The sequence below is a fragment of the Hibiscus syriacus genome, unplaced genomic scaffold (assembly GCF_006381635.1).
Source record: "Hibiscus syriacus cultivar Baekdansim isolate YM2019G1 unplaced genomic scaffold, ASM638163v2 tig00111238_pilon, whole genome shotgun sequence".
Classification (NCBI taxonomy): Eukaryota; Viridiplantae; Streptophyta; class Magnoliopsida; order Malvales; family Malvaceae; genus Hibiscus; species Hibiscus syriacus.
In genome coordinates, this window is record NW_024063030.1 from 1,410,140 (window position 1) to 1,432,698 (window position 22,559).

The 22,559-nt window shown below is 35.6% G+C and overlaps 1 protein-coding gene and 3 pseudogenes across 1 annotated transcript; 3 read left to right on the forward strand and 1 right to left on the reverse strand.

Moving 5' to 3' along the window:
- The first annotated feature begins 803 nt into the window (after positions 1–803).
- Positions 804–2,042, forward strand: LOC120157220 (annotated as a pseudogene).
- A 433-nt stretch (positions 2,043–2,475) lies between these two features.
- LOC120156883 lies at positions 2,476–4,449 on the reverse strand. The gene is made up of 2 exons (XM_039168150.1): positions 4,096–4,449; positions 2,476–3,215 (listed from the first exon to the last, which is right to left on the reverse strand). The coding sequence occupies exons 1-2, from the start codon at positions 4,406–4,408 to the stop codon at positions 3,163–3,165; spliced, it is 366 nt and encodes a 121-aa protein (XP_039024081.1). The 5' UTR covers positions 4,409–4,449; the 3' UTR covers positions 2,476–3,162.
- Positions 4,450–9,812: 5,363 nt separating this feature from the next.
- LOC120156879 lies at positions 9,813–12,729 on the forward strand (annotated as a pseudogene).
- A 4,868-nt stretch (positions 12,730–17,597) lies between these two features.
- On the forward strand, positions 17,598–19,467 carry LOC120157053 (annotated as a pseudogene).
- Positions 19,468–22,559: the final 3,092 nt, after the last annotated feature.

The following is a 22,559-nucleotide window of genomic DNA, read 5'->3' on the forward strand; positions in this document are numbered from 1 at the left end:
TTTATTTATAGAGATACATATTCAATTATAAAGGAAAATTATAAAGTAGATATCTAATCAACGTATGTTTACAACATTAAAAAAAAGCTTCACACTTTTAATCAACCTAAGTTCCTTAATTTCCTAAATTATTTCTTAATTAATTTATGCCATAATGACTTTGAATCAGACTAACAATTTCCATCTTTTTATGCCATAATGACTTTGAATCAGGCTAACAATTTCCATCTTAAAATGAATTCTGAAAGTATAAAGAGTTTGAGACAAAATCTCAAATACGATGAAACATCCAAATTCTAAGATCTTGTGGTTCCGGTTCAATGATGGTATCTGAATGAGGCATCGACAGAGTCGACCAGGGAAGGGCTGATGCCTCGAATCTTTAAGGTTTCAGGTGGGACCCCAAGCTTATATGTCTTAATGGTGGGTTGCCTAATCACCAGGGCAAAGGATATTTCACATGATCTGAAAGGAAAACCTCTGTTATAATAAATTGGAGAAATCAGCGTGTCAACCACTAGGATATTCCATAAATGTTTGATATTTTGCATTTTCTAAGGATCTTTTTCCCATGGAGAACCAAACTGATGAGCAGACTCTTATTAGCTGTTCAGGATGTCTTCTATTGCCCTAACTTCACTCCCTACTCCCTCCTAACAAGCCGCTGGAGCCAATGGACCACCACTTCCTTACTCTTCTCAAACCTCCTCCCTGTAAACAATGATCTTGGTTTTCCATGCTAATTAAACCCTAATAACAGACTATGTTGTTGTGTATATCTGTGGTTGGATACAACATAGGCAATGCCACCTTCAGAGACTCCCTCAAATTTTGCAGGATTAGTACAGTTCCCATCAGTATGCCGTCTTTGATGGATACACCTAATAGATTCCATTTGAGCGTTAACAGTACGCATGCATTCAATGATTAGTCTTGTTTCGTTAATGCTAACAGATACTGCGATGTCGCATATATCAGGGATTTAAACAGCAGCAATGCTACAGCCAAGAAACGGAAATTACCCGCAGCAGTTGGATGCAAAAGATATTTTCATTTTCCCCTCCAATCTTGTGGCTTCCGAAAGCAAAAGAGTACTGATGTTTTGCGCGAGTCTTACCTATTCACACGTATCACTGCTTCCAGATCCGTCGTTTCGCACTCGAATAGTCACTTTCATCGTCATCACGTGAAAATATGCATGGACATAACATCAATCACCTATCGTGGCTTAAGAATATTCATACTTTTTATTCTAATAATCGATGTTCAATCTATTAATTAATTAATTTGTATTAAGTGTATTATGCGACGGATCTCCAAGCTTATTTACTCTATTCACAATATCACGGTTTTAACTCTAAACCATTAAAGCAATTGATTGTCGGTAAATATATCTATTCTTTTCATTCTATGTAAAGGGCGAGACTTACTCTTCAAAGTTTCCAGGCTTAAAAAAACAGTGGCCATAAAATGTCCTCCCAGTCCTTTTCGCGTCATCTTTCATATTTTTCCTCCTCCAACGCAGTGGGGACTTAAATGCTCCTCAAGGCCCTGCAGGTTATTCTCAAGAAGGCTGAAGAGGTCACCGTAAATGATTTCTTTTACTCGGGCATCGCTGCCACAGGCAACACTTCAAACCTCATAAAAGCTACCGTAACACCAGCCTTCTCTGCTCAATTCCCCGGTCTTAATGGACTTGGCATTTCAATGACTCGTCTGGATTTGGCTCCTGGTGGTATGGTACTTACACCCCGCCCCGCGTACTCGGAATTCCTTTATGTTATTCAAGGCAAAATTAGTGCTGGATTCATATCCTCAGTCAACGCTGTTTACGTCAAAACTCTTGAGGAAGGGAGATGGTATGGTTTTCCCACAGGGTTTATTGCATTTCCAAATCAATGGAGGCTAAACTCCAGCCGCTGCACTCAGCATCCTTTAGCAGTCAAAGACCTGGTCTTCAAATCCTCGACTTTGCATTGTTTGAAAATGAATTACCCAGTGGCATTATACAACAGACTACCTTCCTCAATGCCTCTCATTAAGAAGCTGAAGAAAGTTCTGCCTCTCATTAAGCTGAAGAAAGCTCTTGGTGGTACCGGTTAAGATGATCTAATTTGTTGGGTTATTTGTCTTCAGTAATTTCCCTGCTTCCTTGGTTGCTTGTGTCTTCTGCTTCCTTGGTTGCTTGTGTCTTCTATTTTGTTTGAAATTGCTAGCAAATGAGTCGGTCTTGTTGTGCTTCTTTGTTTTCCTTCAAGTTCCTTTGTATTTTGGCAGGGTTATTTCCAAGGATCTAAAATGCAACCCAAATTCCTTAACTCTTATCAGTTTGTATATCTTCAAATAAATGCAATCAATACTTGTGTTTCTCCCTTAAATGGGAAATAACCAATATTCATTGATCTCCAAGAATGAGGAGAGTAGCCTTTTTGGGAGTGCAGTAAAATGTTAATGGTAACTAGAAAAAAAAAATTCTTTAGAAAAAAAAACATTTGCTGCTCAGGAAGAGAATGCATTTTACTTATAGTTCCATACAATAATGCTCTCATCGTCGACTCAAAGCAAACAAGAGAACATACATTAGGAATTACTTCTAAACTCATCATCATGGTATACCTAGCACTTCAAACTAGAAGTATTAGATCAAAGCATGACGTGGCAAATGACTGACTCCAAGACTAAACTACGAACCTTGTAGAAAGATCAAGTTCCGTAATTTTGTAAGTTGAACTTCAGTTAAATTCAGTGCAGTATATTGCCCTTGTTGCCACTGTGAACAGCAAAACCAGCAATGTTAGGAGTTCCGGCAGCAATAAACTGTAGATCAATAAGGAAAAGATCGGCAGGGGGGTTTGGTCTATTAGTCGATGATGACAATGGTCTGCTTGTAGTTGATTTTTTACACGGTGGATGCAGAGGTGGAAGACAGTAATGGTGATGATGAGGTTGATTGATGTCAGAGCTGATTGTTGCAGATCCCAGAGCCACTTGATTCGGTTGGTGTTGGATACTCTCTTAGATATCTCAGTTACATAGTTTCTCAAAGGATTATTGCGTTTACTGTCCAGTAAAGAACCACGGACTAATAAGTTCTTGCGTTTCTTACTGTAGGGATCTTCTGGCTTTGCAAAATCTTTGACAGAGGAAGCATAACTGCATAGGCTACACTTGTGAAGGACTTTGATTTGCCATTATAAAACTGGGATATGCCTTTTCTGAAATAAAGCAAACCACAAATAATAAGATATTGACGCACCCAAACAATAACTATGCAAATGACAGCAGTCCTTTTAAGAAAACATTTTCCTGTTAGCCAAGCATGGCTACTAAGTAAAAACGGGAGAGCACCCATGTCTGGCATCCGTGTTTCCTCAAGCAATGGTTACTAAAAACATTTTCCTATTATTCCAAAAATACTTGAAGTACCTGTGTCCGGCATCCATGTCCGACACATATGGGTCTAGATATACGAGTCTCCAAATATATGAAAAACCTGAAATATACTTATGTTGAGAACATACCCGTGCTCGGCACTCACACCCGAGTCCAAGCATCGCATGGCCTTTGGTTTATAGATGGTAATATTGCAACATAAAACCAAACTCCCTCGAAATGTTTAGTGACATTAGATGATCAAAGAGAGCAACTTCAAGGAGTGATTGGTGGTCAGATATTCTAATTTCCAAGTGCATCAGAAGATTATCATTTAAACAAGTAAATAATGCAAACCAGTAAATATTCTTCGGTCTTAACAATTACCAAATACAAACCTCGCTAGTTAGCATGCTGTAAGTGGTTCATAACTTCCACTAAGAAAATTTATTCAGGGATATATGTCAAAGCTAAAGCCAGTTCAACTCTCTTGAAGAAATGGAAACTCATAAATTTCACTTTAGACTACATTCTAAGCAGTTAAAAACCAGAGACATATAAATCAGTATTTACAAAACAAAAGGAGAAATTTTCAAATAAAACCCTAGCTATGCCTCTAGATTTCTTTACAAAGTTCGACAAATAACCCAAATTAGATCAACCCTATAAAGGAAAACAGAATCCAAAATTTTAAGATTTTTTTAATGATAAAAAATGATTTACCTCTTGGGCAAAACCTCCTCGAGAGCATCCATGTGTCCAAAGGTCCTTTCGGCTGGCTTTTCACTTCCGCCTCCGGTGAGTCATCATCATCTGATTGGGATTCACCAGAATCATCACTGTTCCTTCCAATCGAAGACGAACTGCAAGACCCCAAATCATCATCGTCTATCTCCACCGTCGAAGACAACCTCCTCCTATCCTCGCTTTTCTCCTCCGGCGATCCATAGACGGAGATACACTGCATCCCGTGAAGAAACCCCGAGCGTCTGATTGAACTAGAATTATCATTATTCCTTCCAAAAATTAGCGGCATCGTAATGAGTAAATGAAACGAGCAGAGAAAGCTTGGGAGCTGAAGCATGGCTATTAATAATATCTGGTGAAGTGCACATGGAAGGCGATATTTCCGCCATTGTTGATGAGAGAGAGAATAAAAAAACCAGAAGTTGCTTTAAATTTCTAAATATTTTACATATTAAAGATAAAATATCTCATACCGAAAATATCTTATAATATACGATTTTGATAAAAAATTTGATTTTTCAAAATGACCAACAAAATCGTAATACGATCTCTAATCGCAATATGATCTCCATATCGTAAATCAGTTTCCAGATTCGTAACGCGATAATACAAAATCGCAATTTGATTTTCAAAGCACCATTAGTATCGCAACGCGTATTTTATTTTCAAATTCCAAACACGAATATTAATATATCTCGTAATCGTAACTCATAACCTAAAACCCTAAATCACACTCAGTCTCATCTTCATCTCTCACTCTCTCGGCGACATCCGTCCCATCTCCGACGAAATCCGTCATCATCTCCGGCGAAATCCGTCTATCTCCATCTCTCAGAGCCACCCTCACAATCATTCACGGTCAGAAATGGAAAATCAACCACCGATGCTTAGTTTTTTAAATTATTTTATTTTGAAATTTTTGCATTATTATTAGGTTTTTCATATTGAAATTGATGATAAGTTTACTGGTAATTTCAATAATAGATTAATCATTTCACTTAGATTATTTATTAAATTTATTCGATTGTTGTCAATACTGCTAAATTGTTTAGTCTTTAACCCTGTGAAGTTAGTATTTATCTTTGTTTTGTCTTTGGTTGAAATAATACAATTCATTCAAGTTTCAATTTAGACAACGACTATTTGAAATTGAGAATCGCAACGCGAAATGAAAATCGCAACGCGATTTTAGTTTCGCGTTGCGATAGTCATTTTCGTGTTGCGATTTTAAGTTTTAGAAACTATTCTTCTTCTGTAAATTGAAACTTGAATGAATTGTATTACTTCAACCAAAAACAAAGACAAATACGAATTCACAGTGTTACAAATTTAAGTTTTGAAGAATAAACTACTACTACTCTTTATGTTTATTATTGTTTTTGTATATCTTCACAGTGTAGTTTTTGGTATATCTAACTAGGTATGTTTATTATTTTGTATAATTTTTTTCGGCTTAATTGACCTTAAGGAATAAAATAGTCTAGTCACTACAATTGTGAAGCTTTCATCTGTACAAAGAAAATTGTTTGAGGATAATTGCTTCGGGTCATGGCTGAAAGTACAACATCCGGGTGAGATGCTATGTTGACCCATTTGTGGCTTCAGACCATGACTAACGATCTACCCGAGAATATAAAATGTGATAATGAAGAGATATGGTTTCATTTTCTACCGGCGTATACGTGTTTTGGGCGGGATGAGTTTTGCTTAATCACTGGTCTACGCTTCGGACACGATGATGTAGGTCGATACACTAGCATATTACCCGCCCATCATGGTTATCCCGGGGTTTTTCTGACCTGTCAATGGAGAGCCGAATTTACACGTCGACGACTTAACAAGATTATTTAATAAGAAATATGGTTTTACTCGGATGGATGACGTTGATGTTATTCGAGTATGTCTTTTAGTACTTTTACATGCCGGCTTTTTAGGCAGAGAAGCCAGACAACCTATTCCTAAGGACCTAATATTATTGGTAGAGGACCTAAATGCATAGAACATGTTTCCGTGGGGTTCGTATCTATGGAAAGCTACCTGGAATAAGTTGTCGTCTGCCTTTGATGACCGAAAAAGTTTGTATGGCGATGGTTCCAAATACACTTTGTCAGGCTTTATTGGCCTTTAAGGTAATAATTTCTATATAATGTTTCCAAAATTATAATTAATTATTTAACAATTACTAATGTTTGTATATTATATTGTTTGTAGATTTGGATATTTGAGGCTTTTCCCCGCATGCAGACATATGCATAAAAAACTTCAAATGATATTCCTAGGCTATTTCCTGGAAGAGGAAACGGCGGCTGTTAGATTGAGAAAAGTTACTACGGTATACAATAAAATGATGTAGTTAACACAAATACTACCATATATAACAAGTTATTACTGGTACACGTTTAACTTTGTTTGATCTTTTATATTGTTAGGAGGCCAACACTCTATTACAGAGGCTGACACCCACGAAGGCTGAGCTTGCCACTGATTAGTGGCAAGCTAGTAAGCGTTTTTTTGATGGCACGGATGATGAGCACCTCCACTTCGAGAGCCATCACCTCACCCAGAGCCATCACTGATCAACCATACTATCTACAACGAGAGCCATCACCTATTCTGTCACATCATCGAGCCTCTTCTCCACCATCACCTCATGATAGGCGACCGACAAAGATGCCACGACATTTATCTCTCTGTTATCCACCTCCACGGGATGGTTAGGGGAGTTACGTGATGAGGTCAATGCCTTGCGTGAGGAGGTCGGTACTTTACGCGATGACAATGGTGCATGGCGTGATGAGGTATCTACTTTACGTGGTGAGGTAGCCGCTCTGCGTGAGATGGTAGCATCGTTGCAGAATGAGGTTCATCTCTACGCAAAGATGTAAGTTTAAGATTTTTCATATTTAACTTGATTTACTCGTAATTTCACTTAGATTAACCATTTCACTTAGATTGTTTAGTAAATTTATTCGGTTGCTGCAAATACTGCTAAACAGTTCTAAAATAACCCTGTGAAGTTAGTATTTGTCTTTGTTTTGTCTTTTGGTTGAAGTAATGCAATCCATTCAAGTTTCAATTTGCAGAAGAAGAATAGTCGCAACACGAAACTTAAAATCGAAACGCGAAAATGACTATCGCAACGGGATAATCGCAATGCGAAATATGTCTTTTTTTGTAAAACAACATATTGATGCATGGATGTCACGTCTTCTAATATAAGGAAACTGAGGAAAATAAAAAAATACGCGATATATAATTATGCCGACATCTTTTCACGTAGTTCACTTGAAGAATCAACGAGATGAATCATATGTGTTGGGTAATGAACAAGTTAAACTTTATCCTGCATGGTGGGAGGTCAATAAGGTTAGTATTTATTTTTTAAATATTTTAAAGGTGTTCATAAATAAGCGCGCAATTGAATTATTACTTATAATTGCAGGTGTTTATCCCTGTTTTGGAACATAATCATTGGTTTCTCGTCGAGCTGAAGCTCCCATCCCTGAAGATAATAGTATATGACAACATGATAAATTATATATCATTGTCTGATTGAGAGATATTATTAAGAGATGGATCTCTCATTTGGCTAAATTATTGGATGCGATTAATTATTGGACTTATTCTGGAAACAAGAACAAAGAAGTTCAATGTTACAGTTATCAGAGACGAGACTGCGCCACAAAAAACGCAGGGAGTCAGAGGAAAATAAGAATTATTATTATTTTTTTGCTTGTTAATTGATTTGTAAAAGTTGATTTGTTTAATTGATGTGTAAATAATTCTTATTGTGCTTGTTTAATTGATTGAAATGTAAAATTAATTTGTTGATTCAATCTGCATCATATTGAAAGCAAAAGACTGTTGAAGGTACACATTCGCAACGCTAAACTCAAAATCGCAATGCGAAAGTCAAAATCGCATATATTGTAAAACACCATGAACATTCTCCCATGACCATACAAACACAAATATATCCAAACATGATCAACATTAGATGATTTCATTATTGTAAATTAATTTACTAAACAAACGGCTGCGAAACTAAAACCTGTTGCCGGATAGGGAAGGATGTCGTTGGATAGGATGTTGGATATAGAAACGGATGTCGCCGAGAGAATGATATAGAGGAATGAGTTGTGATTTAGGGATTTAGGTTATAAGTTGTTGCTGATGCGTAGTTATATCCAAAACATTTGTGTTACGAAACTAAAACCTGTTGCGAATTTGAAATTCAGTGTTGCGATAGTCAGAATCGCGTTGCGATTTACACATTCGCATTGCGATAGTCAAAATCGCGTTGCGAATCTGAAAAACTGATTTGCGATACTGGAGATCGCGTTGCGATTTAGAGATCATATTGCGATTTGTTGGTCATTTTGACAATAAAAAAAATTGGTCAAAATCGTATATTATAAGGTATTTTCGGTCATTGAAGTTATTTTCTCTAAATTAAATACTCAAAACCTCAATAAATTAATACAAGAACCCTTATATTGACTGAAAATCAAAAACGGAATTTCTTTTTTTATTTTATATGTTTTGTTGGAAATTGTAGATAGAAAGAATAAAAAGTATTATCTGAAATTATGGATAAAAAATATTTCCGTATGCGTAAGAATTAAGAAAGAAATTCAAGGGGCGGGACTATGTTGAAGACGAGTGTATGATGATGATTCGCGTTCCTTCTGGATTTTTCGTTGACTTTTATATGACGTGGACGGTTATGATTGAGTTTGATCAATGATGAAGAACTTTGCGTGGATACTGATGATAACGTATTCTTGTCAGTTGAATCAGTTACATAATTCAAGAAAAAAGCTTTTGCCGTTGATCACGGAAGAGTTTGTCTAGTAAGGACTTTCTCGTCTTTTAACAAATTTTAATTTCTTTTATTATATAATTATGAATTCAAATATGTTTAAAATAAATTTAATTAATATTTTTAAAATATTATAAAATAATAATAATTTTTTAAATTAATTGGCCCAAACAGAGAAAATCCTGTGTTAATAACATTTTGGCCAATAAAACAGCACTTTAATCCTGTAATAATTAAAATATTGTGTTTTAAAACCAAATATTGCAAAACATTTATTTTGGATTTTTCTTCCCGCTTCTGATTCTTTTACCGGAAATAATATATTAGGTGACAGCTCAGAAGAACACGTGGCGACCATGCGATCTAAAAAGGCGACACGTTGCTTTTCCTGTTTTGGTCTTGATTTTTGCTCACTCAGGTTTTTTAATAAAATACATTAGAGGTCATTAAATATGTTCAATGATCATTTAGTCACTTTATATTAAATTTTATAAAATAATCATATTATTATAGAAAAAAACCAATAAATTTTATCAAACTATTAAAAATATTATTGAATATTATTCTTATTATTATTATAAACTTTATTAATTATGTTATAATAATTTTTAAAAGTTTAATAATGAAAATTTAATATAATTTAATGAATTTTTCGAATTTTGAGATTAAAAGAATTGAAAGTAATCTTTAATCCAATATTACAGGCCCAATGGCTATCGCTCAAGCCCAACTGTTTCTTTAGCTTAAGCAGGACCAATTGAGCTCCGATGGGTCCAAAGTTCTGGAGATGAAGCCCAAACCTTTGAACTGTTTGTCTTGTTTCGCGTAACGATAGTTAGGCTATTCAAGACAAGCAGCGAGTCACCGTCCTCTAACAAAGCCAGCCTTACACTTCCCACAAGCGACGCCGAAAACCCTAAATACCCATTTTTACATCAGACAGCAGTTAGATATTTTCTTTCTATTTCAGATTCCTTTCAATGCCAATCGTTTCAAATGCTCATTGATATTCCAATGGTCTACTTGGTCGTTGAATGCTTGATGTTTATCTGGTAGTTTTTGCTTTTTATGGATAGATATCATCATTTTGTTTTTGGCTTTGGATCGTTTGCTATGGTACCGTATTTGAATTTCTCACTATCTCATGAAGGGTAGAGAGTTCAATCAAAAACCCAACTTTGAATCTGGTGTGCGCTGTAAAAAAATTGGTCATTTTCAAGAAAAATTTTGAGCCCGAATTAGGCCTAGATATGGTTTGGGGTTACAATGACCCTATTTCATTCACAACTTGTGCCTCAAGGTTCGAACCCGCCTCCAAGCTCTTCATTCCTCATAACCCACTTTCAATTTCACGGAGGATCTCACCCGCAAGGCTATAAAGATGTAAGGGTAGCTCAAAACACGAGGCTTGGTTTGTTAAGGTTGTCTGCACTTTGTTTTTTATTCACAACCTTTGAATGATTCCTGTGTGGGATTTTGAGCAGAATTTGACACCTTCTATTGAATTTCAAGTTGTTAAATGGTTTAACCATCCCGCATTTGGGTTGAAGTTTTTTCGAGTTCAGTAGGGTTAATTTTTAATATTACTCATTCTTTTTGGACTTATAATTTGCTTTTGAGGTCATTTTGTAACATGGGTCTACATCATTCGGCTAAATTAGTTTTTGATTATATGAGGACTGATGGTCATTTACCTGATAGTTCTGTAGTAGGATTTATGATTTCGCTTTTGGGAAAGCAGGTACTTTGGAATGGCAACGAAGCTGCTTGCTGAGGTTCAGTCTGATGAAGTAGGAATCGGTGTTTTTTCAGTAAATAATTTGTTGAATACGATGATTAAACAAAATAAAGTAGACGAGGCAGTTAGCTTATATAAAGAGAATCTAGGATCGAACTTTTACCCGGATAATTGGACCTTCAATATTCTAATTCATGGCCTTTGCAAAGCCGGGCAGGTGGATCAGGCGCTTGAGTTTTTTTTACGGTATGAGGGTTTTGGTTGTTCTCCTGATATTCTTACCTATAATACCATATCGGTGGTTTTGTAGGGCAAATGAGGTAGGTAGAGGTCACAAGTTACTGATTGAAATACGATCAAGAGATGATTGTGCACCCGATGTTGTGACTTATACATCAGTCTATCTGGTTTTGCAAGTTGGGTAAGATGTGGGAGGCTTCTGCTCTTTTTAATGAGATGATTAATTCAGGAACTGTGCCTACTGCCGTTACTTTTAATGTTTTAATTAATGGCTTTGGTAAGGTTGGAGATATGCTTTCTGCTAAGTCCATGTATGAGAAGATGGGTTCTTTTGGTTGTGATGCTGATTGTGACCTTCACTTCCTTGATTGATGGATACTGTCGCAATGGAGACATGTTCCAGAGTTTGCAGCTTTGGAATGCTATGAAAGCGAGAAATATACTTCCAAGCTTATACTTTTGCCATTACCATCAATGCTCTGCAAGGAAAATAGAATACATGAGGCCCGTGAACTTTTGAGGGAGTTGAAATGTACAAATATTGTTCCGAAACCGTTTATCTTCAACCCTGTGATTGATGGGTTGTGCAAGTCTGGAAATTTGGATGAGGCCAATCTGATAGTTGTGGAGATGGAAGAGAAGAAATGCTATCCTGATAAAGTGACATTTACTATTCTTATTATCGGGCTTGTATGAAAGGAAGAATGCTTGAAGCAATTGCATTTCAATAAAATGTTATCAGTTGGTTGTTCCCCTGATGGTGTCACTGTGCATTCTTTAGCATCTTGCCTTTTCAAGGCCGGGATGCCTATTGAAGCCTCCTGTGTTACAAAATAGTTTTCACAGGAAAGGAAGTTGGCAAGTTCACCCTGGATACATGTTCCTTTGGGGATAAACAGAGTTGTGCCTGTAGCTGTTTAGTATGAAAGCTCCCCATCATTGAACTTGGCGTCTTACTGTGATGTTGTGAAGCTCTTCGTCATGCACAGAGTACCCAATTAAGCATATCCAGCTTGAAGCACAAATTACCTTCCATTCAGTAAGAGTCTTTGTTTTTCTTCTTGTTCAATCGTTTAACAAACTCATAATAATGCTATTGAATGATTTTCACTTTCTCCACTAGTATTATACGGTTAAAAGCGCATTTATCAATATGCATAGTAAGTTAGGTTTTAGTAAAAGTAATGTTAGCGAGGAAATTGATGCTTATCTAATCTTTTTCCTAAACCCTTTCTTTAATTATTCGGCAAATTTATAACTAGTAAATGCTTTTTAGAAGATAAAGGTGAAGATTGGTAAAATCTGAATGGTTAGTTCGATGAGGTTACTCATGTCCATCAACGGTTATTGGACCCTTTTTCATTTCTTAGTTCAGGTCTGATTAAAGTGTGATGTATATTTGAAAGCATCTTTTGGTAAAACCTTATTTGAAGGATTCTTTTATTACCTCATTGATTATTCTTAACACAGTTTTTCTTTTTCTATGGGGTTGCAGGAGAGCAAATAAGCATTTTTACTCATATTAGCTGAAACCTCAACGGTACTCTGTCATCACTTCTTACATTTTATGAGGGTGTTATAAAAGATTTAAGCTGCTACATCTTAAATTTGAATGTGGAGAACATCATCGATGAAGATATTTTTGGCTTCAACTGTTGGACAATGCTGAAAAAAGAACTGGCATGATGCAGAATGAGTCATAAGTGCCACGAGGTCGACCTTTGTCCTCACAGTTGTACGTCAAATGAGATCTCTAGTGGACAACAAAACAATTTCGTGTTTAGGGTAAGGAGCATGAAAAAGATAGATGATTGTTTAAATTGTGTTTTTTTTTTCCTCCTTACTTTATCTGGACAATTCACACTGTTTTTTTGCCCCTCACTCTCTCTGCATGCAATCGCCAGTCTGTACAGAACTGAGGAAGTTTCATTGTGAAGTGGACAACAAAACAATTTCGTGTTTAGGGTAAGGAGCATGAAAAAGATAGATGATTTGTTTAAATTGTGTTTTTTTTCCTCCTTACTTTATCTGGACAATTCAACACTGTTTTTTTGCCCCCCACTCTCTCTGCATGCAATCGCCAGTCTTGTACAGAACTTGAGGAAGTTTCATTGTTGAAAGTGTTAGATATCTGGCAAGTCTTAAAAGAGAGCCAAATATAAAAGGATGTGAATTTATTTCTCAATGTTGGCAAGTTGTTAGGCATGAAGCATTCAATTGATGACAATTTACATAATGTCTTTGTCGTGTACGATACATCTGCTGCATCTTATGCGTCTTGGACCTTATCATCATGAACTAGATCATGGACCTTCAACGCCTTTTGAGATGGACCACAAGTACAACATCTGTACGCCACTGCTAGAGTGATTAAATTAAGATAGATATTCGATCAGATCTAGCAAAGATGATTGTGAAGAGATATTAAGGTGACTCCAAATGAAGGGGATAAGTATGCAGATTCATGGGCTGTGATGATCTGCCGGTAGTTTGATATCGTGCAGACAATATTTTCATCATGAAGAAAAATATAATTTATTATCCAAATTCTTTATAATGCAAATATATAATTTATAAATAGTATATGTAAAGAGACTCAGTTGCACGAGTTCAAAATCAGGTATTGTGAGTTGTGACCCAGCAAAGGCCTCAACCTTAATCACCAATGAGACCCAATAGGAAGAATACGGGGCAGGATAACCAAAACGTAGCCAATTAAAATGAACCAGTTTTCTAATTCTAGGCCGCCAACGTCTCTTCAACCAACGCGCTGATGAGTACCAATTCAGCAAACTGCAAGTACGCGTTCAAAGGCAAAAGCCTAACTCGGTGTCCCAGAAGTTAAGAACCCATAGATTTCTCCACTCGTAAACCCCAAACCCTTCATATAAATCGGTCAGAAAAATCCAACGCCGTTAAAAAATTGACTTTGACTCCCTCGTTATCCATTTCCATGCTTCTTTCCTCGTCCCTAATTGGTTTCTAACCAACGCCCCTTCTAATTTTTGGTAGTCACTTGAATTAATTTTAACTTTTTTAATAGTATGAGGTAATTATAACGTATTATCTTTTTATAATTTTTTTAAATTATTGACAATGCATACATATTTTACAGACATAATTGCTTAAACTCAAGACTTCGATAAAAAACAACACTTCTTTTCAATACTAAGACCACTCAATAGGTTCTAATTTGAATTTTCTTTCGACTTTAATTTCAACTGTCATTTACATTATTACAATATTCCATAATGGATTTTAGTATTTGAAACCAAACTCTAATTTAATTCCATACAATAAAAGAATCTTGGCAAGTAGGGATCCTTAATCTATTTAATCTATATTGTTAAAATTACATCTGAACACTCTTTTGAAAATTTATAAATTCATTTAATCAGTCTCGTATAAATTTATTATCTTCAACTCCAAAATTATACTATTTATTGAGTATATTAACTCATTCGGAAAAATTTATAAAATATCATTCGTTGAATAATTAATCGAATTCTTAATTGGTTAATATTATTTTCCTAAGATATTTGTGCTCGATTTTAGTCATAAATCATGAAGGGGTGACGAGAGCACCTCTTTGATGGAGGTTGGTTCACATAATCAGCTAGCATGGGTTCCATCTCCTTATGCATAAATGCTAATATTTAATGTTATGGATGGCTTAAATCGTAGGGTTTCAAAGGTATTTAATTTAGATTCAAATGAAGCCATAAGTTTAATATTAAATGGTACATGGGATAACTGTTATTTGGTCCTTAAACTATTAGACTATTTACAAGATTATTCCATGTAGTTCAACTATAAATAGACCTATCTATTTCATTTGATATTATCCTCCATGTCAAACCATCTCTCCCATTTATTGTATTTGGGATTTCTTAAGGAATTCCATTTGATATTGCCCGTCCAGCTCAGTTGGTAGAATACAATGTTTTTAATCTTGGGGTCGTGGGATCAAGTCCCATGGTGGGTAATTCATAATTCGGAGGTCTTTCACGAAGCTATTCTCAATCTGACATTGGGGGCAGCCTACTATCCTACCTCCCCTTACCCCATTACATATGAGAATAAAGGGTCAGCCAAAAAATACTAATAAAGTCAAAAGCTACAAAATTGGGAATGCCTTTTTGAAGTGATTTACATACCCACGACGAAAGTCATAATGGATTCACGTGTGTGGCAAGAACTATAAGTGCAAAATGTGAGTGCTTGCTCATGGGGACTCGGCCTATAACTTTATAAGGCCATTAAATGGGGGAGATGGTATCCCACATAAACAGATGTCTAAATATCTTAAGATTTAGGTTTGATGTCGCACATAATTGCTCACATCTTACCTTCTCTACAAACTCATGAGAACCCTTCACAGCTGATTTTATGAATCATCTTTTTCATGTCTCGAATTTGAAACTTCGGAGAAGTGTATCCTTAAAATCCCTTACATTACCCCCGGAATCAAAGGTAATTGACAAAAACGACGTAGTTTAACATCAAAGAAACATTCAAGTAAGTTACCCGAGACTTTGCATGGCACGTTAAATAATACATTACTTCTACCATACTATAATCTAATTGTTTAAGCCGTAAACTATGACAAGTTAAATGTTGTGCAAGAAACATTGAAGAGTCAATGCTTTAGTATAAACAGTTTTGCTTCTTCCTCTTCTTTCTCAAAAAAGGGTTTTGGTTATTCGGTGAAATTACAAATAAATGAGGTGAACGGTAACTGTAAATAAACTAAAATTAACCACGCCAAGACAACAATTTCACAGCTGTAATCGTAGTAAAAATTAGTTTTATCTTTTAAAAAATGCACCCACCGAGTAATATGCAAAATTCAATATTAATTTATTTTTCTACTATTCATAATATAGTAAACCACGCGGCCTTAACTTCACACTGTAAAACAATATTGCCCATTGACTTTCTTTAGATAACGACACGACGAATTCTTCTCTCAAATCACACACCAACCCCATTGTTGACAAAGTTGCCCCTTCTATCGTCTATAGAAGGATTAAGACGGAATAACTCCTCCCCCCTCTTTCTCTTTTTTCAAATGTATTAAATATTAGGATAATCTACATATTTAGTACCTTAACAATTATTTTTGTTCCGTTTTGGTCATCTAATTATTTTTTATTTCATAATCATACCCAAGGTTTTAATTTTATTTTGGTCACTCACCATTAAAAATTTAGCGTTGTCGTCGATGTGTGATTATAAGATAATATCATATCATCACTGAAAAAAATTAAAAATAAAACGTTAACAATTCTATTATTTTTTAACGGCATGTGACTAAATTCAAAGTTATATTCGATATTAAGAGAAAAAAATAGTTGCGTGGCCAAGACTAAATAAAAGTGATAATTGAGATACTAAACTTGTAGTTTACTTTAAAATTAAATATTAAGCTTTACAATGAAACTTGGCCATGATCCGACCACACAAAATCACAAATTAATTATACATTTATATTTTAGAAAAATAAAAGATTGTGAGATAACCTACCAGCTTCTGGAACCACGTTTATATTTTCATCATGTCACTTATCTTAATACCGACAATGCAATATTAGGGTGACAAGGTCAGCCTGATAACTATATATATATATATATATATATATATATATATTGAAGTAAATCTTCTAGAAGATGTAACACTATATAATGTATTGTTTTTCAAGCTCATAAAAACCATATCTTAAATTTGAAGAAATTACCCTCATTGGTGGGCTTGAGTGTAAACTAACTGGTATGGTTAGCATGATAAATATTGAAATTATATAATTGAACTCGTGATTTTTACCTTCAATAAATTAAAACCATAAGTTTGAATTCTATTTTTACATTTAGGTAATATTTTTACCTTTTAAATTTCACCTATATAATTAATTTATATTTGTTACCTGGAATCCAATTAAGGAGGAGTTTTTATCTTTTTTATTTTCAATATGAAAACACGAAGTCAAGGCCTCCACGGAATCGGGGCAGCCCCGTCATTTTCTTTTTAACTAACATTTTAATAAAAAAATAAAATAAAAATCCCAGTTAATTATTGATAGGGATCAAGTGGTTTTTAATTATTGATCTAGTCGATTTGGTATCAGAATTGATTTAATTAGAATTGCAAATATGTATGAAGAATAAGTATTTTTTAATTTAAAATATAATTTTATGAATTAGGAGATTATTATCGAGTATACAAAGTTTTAATTTTATGAGTGATATGGATTTATCATGTATTTTTTATTTATTAATTTTTTTTAAAAAAATTTAACGACATCTAGTTGCTTATGAAATTAACCATTAATATATTAATTAAGTATCTTTAATTAAATTGGATGGAAAATGTATCTTAATTTGTAGAAGACTTGCTCCATATATTTATATGAAGAAAATCAAGGCGGAATGGTACACTGAAAAGACAAAAGAAAGTTGTAAAACCGCTTTATCCGCGTCTTGGTTATTTGGTGTTTGAATATTTTTCCCCTTCTTTTAAGCCTCCTATTAAGTCTTTCCAAACCATCGCACATTCTTCACCTTTCTCTATTATTTTTCCAACCCAACTGCGTGCTTCTATCAATCATTGCCTGAAACCTGTCGGCTGTACCTTTTTGTTGATCATATATATATATATATCAAGGCTGAAGAGTTGTTTGCACGATTTATACAGCATTAGATTTAGAAGAAGAGATGAGAGTGATAAAAATCACATGGAGATCCATCATCCCGACCTGTTCCAAGGGTGTTGTGAAACCAGAAGCCAAGCCTAAGAAGGAAGTTTCAAAACAAGGTTCATTTAACAGGCTTGCAATGTTAGACTTGAGCTATCCCAGTTCAATGCTTTTTGAAGATTTGTCTACCTCGCTTGCCGGTTCAATCTTCATATTTTCACGCTTGGGGAGCTAAAGTTGATAACCCAAAGCTTTTCATCGTCCAACTTTCTTGGTGAAGGTGGGTTTGGACCGGTTCATAAAGGGTTCGTTGATAAGCTTAGGCCTGGGTTGAAAGCTCAGTCTGTTGCCGTTAAATTACTGGATTTAGAAGGTCTGCAAGGACATAGAGAATGGCTGGTGAGTGTTTTGGATCAAAATATTTGCTTACATTTGGACATGGTTTTGTTGTAATGTTGGACAGTTGGTAAATGTTTCTTTTTCGTGGAACAGACGGAAGTAGTGTTTCTTGCACAGTTGAGGCATCCGCATTTGAAGTTGATCGGATATTGTTGCGAAGAAACATAGGCTGTTGGTGTATGAATATATGCCTAGGCAGCTTGGAGAATCAGCTGTTTAGAAGTATGCTTCTCTCTGCAAATTACCATTCAGTTTTAGACAAAAGAAGAATCGAAATTAATGTCAATCTACTTGCTTGCAGGGTACTCCGTTTCTCTTCCATGGGCGACAAGGATGAAAATTGCTCTCGGAGCTGCCAAGGGTCTGGCTTATCTCCATGAAGCAGAAAAGCCAGTCATTTACCGAGATTTCAAAGCATCAAATATATTGTTAGACTCTGTAAGTAAAAACATGTTTTTTTCCCAGGACTTTCTTCACTTTTACTGATGTTAAGTTTTGAAACATCTTCTTGTTCTTTTGTCCCAGGATTACAATGCCAAACTTTCCGATTTTGGTCTCGCAAAAGATGGTCCCGAAGGGGATGACACGCATGTTTCCACCAGGGTTATGGGAACACAAGGCTATGCTGCTCCTGAATACGTCATGACAGGTACAGGCATTTGATTCATTCAGTTTGATTTTCATAGATTACAATGCCAGCCGAATTGACGTAATGGTTGGGTTTTAGGTCACTTGACGGCAATGAGCGATGTGTATAGCTTTGGAGTGGTACTTTTGGAGCTTTTAACTGGGAGAAGATCTGTAGACAAGAGCCGGTGTCCAAGAGAACAGAACTTAGTCGAATGGGCAAGGCCAATGTTGAATGATCCTAGAAAACTTGGCCGAATAATGGATCCTAGACTCGAAGGCCAGTACTCGGAAACCGGTGCACGAAAGGCAGCTACTTTGGCTTACCAATGCCTTAGCCACCGCCCAAAAAGACCCAAAATGAGTGATGTGGTGAAGACACTGGAACCACTACAGGACTACCAAGACACCCTGATCGGTACCTTTGTCTATACGGTTCCGACCCAAAGAGGTTCGCCAAAAGAAGACAAGGACACTGTCACTAAACAAAGTGAATCAAAGTAAAGAAAGAGAAATCCCATTATCTCAAAAACCATGAACTCCCATCATCGCCACCATGGGCATCACAATCACCGGGGATGTCTCCGATTCACCCCGGGAAGCGAAATCATAGATTTAGGGAGGCGTAAGAGTATTACAAAATCAGAGTTAGTCTATTACAAAATGTAGATCTTACGGTAAATAGGCAGTAATTAGAGATTGTTCAATGTGGCAAATGTCAAAAGAGTGTGCGCTGTTTTTTTTTTTCCCTTGAGAGCAAAGATCTGTTCATTAATTCTTTGAAATCAAAAGTCTCGTTGGTTTTGGTATGTGGAATGGGGTGGGTCAATTTAATTGTTTTATGAAGCAAATGACAAGTTCAAAAATGGCTAATCACCACCAACCCATGTCTACCAAAAGACGAAATCTTCAGAATTGTCAAACACGGCAAAGCAGGGAAACAACGTGGATATACTTTAAATCAATATTCATTTAGGGTAAATTATTTTTTTCATCACTCAACTTTCTTTCCATACCTATTTTGATCACTAAATTTTATTTATTTTTAATTTAATCATTCGACTTTCGAATTGTTTCTATTTTAGTTACTCTGACATTAAATAATTAACTACATTATGACATGACAATTTATACAAAAATAAAGTCATTTTAGATCCATATAAAAAATCATCTCTTCATTTCTTCATGCTTTTCTCTCTTTGTCTCTTAGTTTGAATCATACTCAGATTTTGACCACTGTATTGGTCGTCGTTTTGACTACCACCGACAATGGAGGCTGATGAGTCTCAAAAATTTTCACCATACTCGCGAGCCCTTATGAACATAAATCTAAAGTCCGTTTAACTAGAAAACACCTCAAGCTCCACGAAGATGTCATCTGACAACTTCAATTCGTTGAACCACCATTGTCCGACATCACTTCCTACCAATATAATGTCATTTAGCTCACATTTTCTTTCTTTACAAGTATTTCGGTTTAGTTTCTCATAAAACTCCACAAAAGCTTCAAAAAAATTCTTCTCTTTCACTGATCTTAGCATCTGGCTGTCAAATCACCTTGATTTTGAGATATATTATTCTCTTTATCGTTGTTCACCTTTTGATCATCATAATTCTCCATTCAACCACTATAGCACTGAGGGCAAAAATGAAATTTATGATCGAAAATAAGTTACGACGTTTAAGGTTTGATTGTGATTTGGAATTTAGGATTTAGTTGAGGTTAATGAAATTGGATGAAACAAAAGCTAAATTTAGATTGATGAGATCAAAATAGGTCAATTTAAAATTTTGAATTTAACGATGTCGACAACAACGATCGACACATTTGTCAATCTAAAAAACTAATAAAAAAAGATACAAGAACAATTACAAAAGCTTAATTATTAAATTAAAAAATCTTAAACTTCCATAAACAAACTATAAGTGAGAAAAAAGTTGTGATTATTTATGTAATTTAATTTTTATAATAAAAACTTGAACAAAAGTTATATTTTAATAAACAATAGTTCAAATTATATAAAAAAAACCCGCACCCCAATAGGTATGATTTCCTTAAAAATCTCAACTTGCTCATTCAATTATTAGCCCAAGTTTGAGGCCAAGATTGACGATACAGGGAAAAGATATTGTCCCTTCTATATACACAACAAATCCAGTTTTTAAGTTGATTTTCTCGAAGTTTCTTACCAATGAAAATGAGACAAAGATCCAACCAGAACCAGAGTAATGTTAGAAAACTCCATAGCTACAAATTTACCTCGCCAACTGGCAACTTGTTGGGTTATAGCATAGCGTGATGACAGAATTAAACACAATCAGCCCTAAGGATATTATTATGGAGGGCATTTCATAATTTGGAGGTCTCCTACGGAAGCAGCTCTCAATTTAGTATTGGGGACAGCCTACTATCTTACCTCTCCCTTACCTCATTACATATGGGAACAAGGGACAACCATTTTTTTTAATATGACTTGATAAAAATTTATTCTTCATTTAAAATTCGATTCAATCTGATTAGGTGACTTTACCTGGTCCGTCTTTTAAGATAAAACTCATTACTCGACGCATATATATTGTAAATATATAATTCTTAATTTTACTTGATAAATAAGGAGTAAGTTGAAAAAAAAAGAATAACATAGAGAGGGATATAATTTTTTGGATAATTTGATTTTATTACCCAAAGAAAGAGCAAATACCAATACAACTGCAGAAAGCAAATCAAAAATAAACAACACCCTACAAGCAACCTAAGCAAAACAACTCAAGAAGGACAACTAAAAGAGAAGCAAACAGCAAGTAGTAAATAGCAAAACAACAAACATCAAAATTAGAAAAGGAAAACAACCCGCAAACAACCACCACAAAGGGACCTCTCGCATGTCTACAGGCAAGAGACCAACAGATCAGAAGCAAACATCAAGCTAGCCGATGTTCCAGTCAAGGCAAAGTTGAGAATTAACCCTATCAGCTTTGTTAACGCTACAATCATGCAACTTAACGCTGACTGTCCGTTTGATAACCTCAAAGACCTCATCAATCGCCCGAAAGCAGCCTCTAAAGTGTATGAGATTACGTTCTTCCCAGACAAAGTACAGAAGACTAGTCCAAGCTAGCTTCAGAATGCAGACCAGCAAGGATTTCCCCTTAAGATTGCTGGCAGCCCAGACCAAGGTATCATCCCAACACAACACCCTATAGGGAATTCTGCAAGTCTGCAGAATTTTACTCCAGAGACCAACAACAAAATGCAATCATTAAACATGATCTCTGCTTTCCCCCATCACTACAAAGCTCACAACACCCATCTAACTCAATCCCCATATGGATAAGCCTATCCTTAGTTGGCAAGCGATTCAAAAAAACTATCCAAGCAACAATAGACATTCTAGGGATATGAAGAGGAAACCAAAGTAAGTGTTCCCAAATGACATTCTCTCTCTTGTCCCTCAACTTCTCCCACACCCAATAACCTTTAACCAAATTTCAGTCAACTACACTGTCAAATAAGCTAGCAGCCTTTATTCTAAGCTTAAACCTTCCTTAAGATCCAGCTGAACTGAGGCTTATAACCAACCGCCCAAAAAGAAGCCCCCTTCAGGGCATATTCATTAACCCAGGCCACCCAGAGGGACCCATCATTTGCAAGGATATTTCGGATCAGCAAAAAACAACAAACCTTGTTCCAGCAGCCCAGACTTTTAAGGCCCAAACCACCTTCAGACTTCAGCAAACAGACTTGCTTCCAACTAACTCTAGCCCCCTTGGTAGGAGTATCATCCCCCTTTCAGAAGAACCGCATACAAAGTTGCTCAACCTGCCTAATGACATCACTACCAACTGCCTGCACCATAATTGGAAATACTGAATAAAACAAATTGGATAAGCATTCTGCCACCATAACTCAGCCTCAGCTTGGA

Coding starts and splice junctions, on each gene's coding strand:
- LOC120156883 (XM_039168150.1), bottom strand. CDS start 4,408: ATGCCGCTAATTTTTGGAAGGAATAATGATAATTCTAGTTCAATCAGA. Junction 3,216..4,095: donor GAGGAGGTTTTGCCCAAGAG/GTAAATCATTTT, acceptor GCTTTATTTCAG/AAAAGGCATATCCCAGTTTT.